Here is a 7,191-nt window from a genome sequence, read left to right as displayed (position 1 = left end):
ATGATTATTGGACCTTTAACACATTTCAGCAGCAACACCACACAGCAACCATGTGGAAAACACCATGGAGTTTTTCACTCACTGTAAGTCTCATTTTGCTTTTGGTTTACCTCTACAAGGAGGTTGCATTAGGGCGGCATTGTAAAAGTGATTGTGTTGACTTGGCCTATGAGGGTTTTTTTTAGGAAGGATGCAATGTTAACAGATAACTTGGCTAGTCATAGCTCTTGATGCTCTTTTCAAGGGTAGATTTTGTTGCTTTCCCAAGGATCCACTGGACGAAGTTGAGACTTGGAGCGAATCTGTGGATAAAGTCCTCAGTAGCAAAGGTGAGATCTAAGCTTTGCATCTTAAGCGTTTGCCTCTACAAACGCAGCTCCTTCTTACTCCTGCCCTGTTCTTTTACAGCCGGACAGATAGCTTTCCGGGAGTTCCTGAAGTCTGAATACAGCGAGGAGAACATACTGTTTTGGCTCGCTTGCGAGGACTACAAGAAAATCAAGACCGTCCCAGAGATGATCTCCTCCGCCAACAGCATCTACTCAGAGTTTGTCCAGACAGATGCACCCAGACAGGTAAAGCAGTGTCAGATGGTGTGATTTCTATTCAGAATGGGACGGTTGTAATGCCGCTCCGGGCTATGTTGCTTGATTTCAGATCAACATCGACTGCACTACCAGAGAAAACATCACAAAGAACATCTCCCAGCCGACCCTGAATTCCTTTGACACAGCACAGAAGCTGATCTACAGCTTGATGGCGAGGGATTGCTACCCGCGCTTCCTAAAATCTGACATCTATCAGGGACTCCTGAGGAAAGCCGACTCGAGGTGACTGTTCAAAATGAAAGGCCCCTGTGAAATTCTCCTGTTGGGCTCTGATCTGCTGTAGCTTTCTATGATGCTGTGTGGATAACAGGTTTATGCCATACCATCCTCATTCTAAGCTTAGGAGATGTAGTTTTGTTTTTCTCAGCCTGTGTGATTCTGTAGTGAGTTACACCTCCAGAACATTTATTATTTTAACTATGTTAAGATAGAGATAATATTTTAGACTGTGCACATTTCCCTTGATAATTCTTTTTCAGAAGTCTAAGATTATATGAACCCATTTCCTCATTTTTAAGTATTATCACAACTTTGATTGATTATGCCGAAAGAAATGCTAATTTGTTTAACAGGTTTTTGTCCTCATTGTAATTTGCAAACATATATTCATGTCTTGGGTTTACTCACAGCTCAAAGTTTCTTTCTGTCTGTGCACTTTAGTTGTTTTTTTTTTTTCTTTCTTTCTTTTTTTAAAGCTTACAACCTGAATATATTCTGCTAGGGTGTGGCTGTTTTGAGTGCAATGCAAATTGTGGATCCTGTCGACAGGGTAGGGGAAAAAAAGTTCACCACTCAAACACTAGGTGGCAGCAGAGTGCTAGAAATGGAAAAATGCCTCCTCACTTCCTCTGTGGAAGTCTAAAAGTGTCACATGTTTGGTTTGCTTGAATTAATAAGTAATAAGATATTTTTTACATGTTTTGATTTAAAAAAAAAATGTCTGAAAATAAACACTTTAAATTAGAAAATTAATTTCACTACAATAACTTCAATATCCTGACACTATTTAATACACATTTAAATGTGTAAATAATTTTGTAAAAGTTGGATGATGTTTTAGAAATCATACAATTATTAAATGATTTACAATATTTAATTATGTTATCTTGAGTTATTGAGCTTAAAATCGCTTACATCAGACTCTGTGTGTGTGGAAACTTTTCTGTTGACACCTTCATTTGACTGCAGTAATGTAATTGTGAAGGTTTGCCAATCCAGAGCTTTAATAATTTATCCCATTGTGATGAGCAATATGAAGTAATAAAAATAGTGAAATAACTGTAAAGTTATTAAACAAAATGAATTAAGGATTAAATTAACAGTACTGATATGTCACTCATATTTATTTATACATACATATATCTTGTCTGTCTGTCCACCATCTTTATTACAACCACATTATCACAATTCAGTTAATTATCCAATGTATTGTTTTGGCATTACTGGACTACCATACTTTCAGTAATTCAAGCTAAAACATCCATTTATTGAAGAAATTTATGAATCAACTCTGTCTCATTTTAAACTAAGCAGGCGTGCAGCCGAAAACCACTATGTTGGTGGTCTGGGGGAGAACAGCACACTCATTATGAAAAAGTATCTGAACACATTGAAATCAAAACTGCTGAGCTGATAAGTCTGATAAGTCACGCTATGGATAAAACCCAATTTTGATTTAAGATGAACCAAAGCCATGGAGAAATACTACGAGTTCTGGTGTCGTTTCTCGTTTCTTTTTGGAACATGATGGATTTTACAAGCTAATGTAATAGGTTATGCAAACAGATGCAAATACAAAAGAGAGCAACATTTTCTCTGTCATATTCTAGGACAAAATGCAACAACAAGACTTTAGCCTTTTCTGAAAATTCTTACTCTTTGCTCCGGTTGTATTGTAAAAAGGTTTAAGAAAATAAAGTGCTATATATCTCTTCTTTGTTGTCACATGAGTGTTTTTTTTTTTGCGTATCTTTGGAAAGTAGAAGTAGGTCTCGGCATGGTTTCACCATGTGACGGCTGTGTTCTTCATAAACATCTTGTTTAGTTTGTGTCTGTGGTACTGAATGTACGGGGAGTTTTATTCAAAGGGGTGCTCCACGTGTTTGACAGAGAGCTGTGTTATGCAGAAGTCTGGCCACAACTTCCTTTAGTCGAGATGACTGGTTGCTGTCTGTTCTACCAGACTTATCTGTGGGAGGACGGTTAACCTTTTTTGGGACAGTTTTTAAAAAGAAGAAGACAAAAATTATGTGCATTTAAATTTATGTCATTTCTTTACTGCTTTTTCAAGCTAATGCATGCAAAACCTAGAAGAAACGTCAGGAAAAACAGCAAAGATGCAATGACAATAGCTGATAGAGGAAGTTTGGGGGGTTGTGCAACTGATAAGGAAAAAAAAATGTGATAACAGCTAAGGTCACCAAGGCAAGTCATCAGTGTCTGTGTTCTAATACATAGCATTTCCTGTCAGAATGGTACAGCAATTGCGATAAAGGAATAACGTAATATCATTAGCAGCATGTCGGCTTAACTTATATCCTTTGAGATCATGTGCGTCTTTGATCTGACCTTGTACAAAATGTAACAATATTTCAATGCTTTGCAAAGATGAAATCATTAGAAGTCTCACAAATTAAGAAAAAAATTGCTGCAAAAGCTGTTCAAACCCTACAGATTTTTTATTTTTTTTTTGTCAGAATGCAGCAACAGGCCTCTGCGTGTCATTGTGATTATATCTGATAGCAAACAAAGCCTTAAATACTGGCCGTTCTTTATATCCAGTATAACATAAGCTATTCAGTGAAGAAGGATGGGCAAAATATTCTGTCTCTACATTTTCAAAGCTTTCAGAGGCATCATTTGCAACTCTACAAAACTCTACAATAGCACCAGAGAGCTAAAAAACCAATTCACTCCACATTCTTTTCTTTTTGATAGAAATTAAATCAGTTGTTTACTTCTGTTATGCCATAAGGCGTAGACATTGGGGACCAATGGTTTCTCTGCAAACACTAAAAGCTTCACAACCCCGTCTGCAGGCATAATTGGGACAAAAAGCATCTGCTCTCAGATCCATCCTCTTTTGCCTCTACTCTCTCTCCCAGGAAAGTCACATTGGGGAGATCTCCTGAATGGCAGGCCCTAAACCATCACTCTTCAACCCCTGCTCAAACCAAGCTGGCCTGCTGGCTAATCTGAGAAACAACAGACCTGCATCATGTCTTTCTGAGTTTACGGGAAGGACTTGAATGCAGGAGAGACTGAAAACATGAAGCAGCCGAAGGGACAAAGGCCTAAAGGCCAAACCCATCCAGCACAGCTAGGGCTAAGGTGTATTTTACCTTGTTCAAGTTAAAATACTGCTTTTTCTGTCTGCCAAACAGTATTATCTGTGGTATTAGTCTTTAATGCAGCAAATGGTGTATTTGTGACAAGCTTCTAGTGGCAAAGAGCCTCAATATGGCATTTAAGATGGATTCTTTCCTGGAAACAACTCAGGTTAATCCCTTGTAACATAGAAGACTTTGCATTCCTGACTGATGTGAATGTCAGAGGTAAGAGGCTTAGCAAACAAAAACATTGTTCTGAAAATGATTGTAAGCCGATAACTGGATATACAAAAAAAAAGTTTTATGATCATCTATAATTGGAAGAAAGTTTGGGAGGGAAATATAAACATTCTAGGGAAAAACATGCAGACCATTGCCATCCAGTATGTTGCTGGAGTCTCTGAAAAACTCAAGAGGAATTTATCCAAACGCAAAATGCCAGTACATTTTAAACCACAAGACCCTTAAACAGAGACTAGTGCATCCTTAAGACAAAAGCCCCAGACCAAATATGAGCAGAGTGATGTATACAGCCTAATGCAGTGAGGAATGCTCTGATCTTTATATTGGAGAAACCAAACAACCTCTCCACAGACGCATGGCCCAACACAGAAGAGCGGCCTCCTCTGGACAAGACTCTGCGGTACATCTGCACCTAATGGACAAAGGACATTCTTTTGAAACCCACATGTTCACATTTTGGACAAAGAAAATTGTTGGTTTGAGAGGTGCATGAAGGAAGCCATCTATGTTAAGAAAGAAAAAAAACCTTTAACAGAGGGGGTGGGCTCAGATTTCAGCTTTAAAAAACCTACAATGCAGTGATTGCATCGCTATCATTGCAGCCCCAACCCCTTTACAGGGGAACAGAAGAGCTTGCCTGTTAAACCAGGCTAACAATTTCCTTTAACAACCCCCCTTTCAAAGACATAGACAGGTATGGGGCATTGCAGGCTAACAAAAGAAGCCAAACGACCCCCATTCCTAAGGGTTGGACCTGTTCGTCCGTTTCAATTTGCATATTTTCAAAACAAAAACAAGGCTTTGTTGGGCTACTGTATAAAACCTCAAACTCAGTGCTATTTCTGAAATTTTGAATTGAAAAAGCTTCCTGGATGGGAAGCAAAACGTTTTCAAACTTGGAAACAAAGTCCAGCGGATTGTTTTTTTTTTTTTTACTTTTTTTGAAATTCAGACCATCCTTTTAAACACCCTCCCTGGTCTCTGAAGGAGGATTCCCTTTAGATCAAATTAGTGATGAAAAAATCCTTAGTATTTAAATATATTCTTTGTTTGTTTGTTTTTTGTTTGTTTTTTCACAGCTTAATCAGGGAGGGTGAAAACATGAATATGTTTTGATTTGGTTCATTGTCCTGCTAGACGGTAAGTCTGGTGCAGAATTGTGCCATATCTCTGCCATATTCATTGAACTCGGTCTAAGAAGAGCAAATAAGAGATAATCATTTTATCTTTTTTTTTAAACCACACTAAAAAGCAAATGTTGCTCCAATTTAAAATAATTGCATGAATTGGTTACAAGTGACAGTTGATCCAACTTGATTTTTAGGTTTATGAGTTTAAAGCTTAAATAGATTACCTTTTTGCAAACTTGATTCAATTATTTGTTTCAAATTGAAGATATTTAGTTGGAGCTGCATTTCCTTTTTAGATTGCAGTTTTCTAAATATAGTCTTATTCCCATTGATGTGATTTAACAGAGAAATCCTGTTTCACCACATTAGAGAAGTGACCAACCTGCAAGGTACAGCGAAACAGGTTCCAGTTACTTCTCTACTTTGGCCCATTGCTCTCCAACTGTTGTACCAAACTTCAGTGGTGTCAAAAGTTCACACATTTGTTACTTCAGTAGAAGTATAGATACTGCAGTTTAAAAACACTCTGGTAAAAGTTGAAGTATCAACTTGACCTCTTTACTCAAGTAAAAGTGGAAAAGTATGTGCTCCAAAAACTACTTAAAGTATAAAAGTATAAAGTAACCTTTAAAAAAATAACAGCCAGATGCCACTTTATGAACTGAAAGCTCAATTTGTTTTCGACTATTTTGAAAAATTCTTGGCGATAGGGCCAAGGATGAGAGAGGTCTTGTTGGTCTCCGTCTCCCAATACGCTCTCGCCTGTGTCTGATCTTTCAGACATTTCAACATCTTTTTCTGAATCCGACATTGTAGCATGGCATAGACAATTCACGTTAGCAGTTTGAAGAACACCTGCTTGCTTCTGATGATTTCCTTTAGCTAACCAATGAGTGTTTGCGTTATATGACTCATCCAATCACACTAGTTTTCACTAGATGTGGATGGAGCCAATGATCTGCATTGGATGGAGCACATGACGGGAAATAAATATTTATAAACATTAAACCGAAGCCAAGAGTAACGAGTAACGTTTGTTTTAAAAACGTAAGGAATAGAAAGTACAGATATTTGTGTGAAAATGCAATGAGTAGAAGTCAATCTGAAGAAAATTCAGTAATGAAGTAAAGTATAGATACCTAAAAAGTGTACTTACAGTAAGTACAGTAACACACTATTTGTTCTTCGTTACTTGATACCTCTACCAAAGTTTAAGAATATGATCCCAACCCACTGTCCCTTAATGCCTTCCATTGAGGGGCAGGTTCATAGCATTACATACAAAACCTTTCTACTTTTGTTAACAAAAAGTTTTACAGACTAAAGAATTTTGAAGGATTAGATTGTTCTGGCTGCCAATACCTCAGGGTGATAACAAAAGGTAGGAAACTGCCTCCAGCCATCTGCCAATACACCTACTAGCAAAGATGGGTAGAGTACCCAGAAATTGTTCTCTTGTAAGAGTGGCAGTACTTCATCATCTTTTAATCAAGTAAAAGTAAAAAGTTCCTTTCCAAGCAAAACATAAATTAAGACTAAAATAGTTGCTAAAAAGACTATTCAAGTAGTGAATAACTGATATATATACTACTATATTAGCACAGTTTAATTTAATATTTACATTTTAAAGTTTCAAGGAACATACCACTCACTAGTGTGTGAGGTAGTGAAATTACGCCATTATGCCTTTGGGGGCGACAGTGGCGTTGGATGTAGGAGTTTGCCCTGAAATCGAAGGGTTGACGGTTCAAGCCCTGACTCCGACTTTCAGTGTCGTTGTGTCCTTGGGCAAGACACTTCACCTGCATTGTCTATAGATGGTGGTCAGAGGGCCCGGTGGCGCCAGTGTACGGCAGCCCCGCTTCTGTCAGTGAGCCCCAG

The 7,191-nt window shown here is 37.9% G+C and overlaps 1 protein-coding gene across 1 annotated transcript; it reads left to right on the top strand.

The window, feature by feature from the left end:
• LOC107082594 (regulator of G-protein signaling 21-like) lies at positions 1 to 2,402 on the top strand. The gene is given in 5 exon segments (XM_015371363.1): positions 1 to 37; positions 40 to 83; positions 245 to 329; positions 409 to 575; positions 658 to 2,402. Coding segments are annotated over 5 exon segments (510 nt in total). The 3' UTR covers positions 835 to 2,402.
• The last annotated feature ends 4,789 nt before the right edge of the window (positions 2,403 to 7,191 follow it).

The sequence above is a fragment of the Cyprinodon variegatus genome, unplaced genomic scaffold, assembly GCF_000732505.1.
Source record: "Cyprinodon variegatus isolate N-32 unplaced genomic scaffold, C_variegatus-1.0 Scaffold57, whole genome shotgun sequence".
NCBI lineage: Eukaryota > Metazoa > Chordata > Actinopteri > Cyprinodontiformes > Cyprinodontidae > Cyprinodon > Cyprinodon variegatus.
This window is presented reverse-complemented; position numbering and strand designations above follow the sequence as displayed.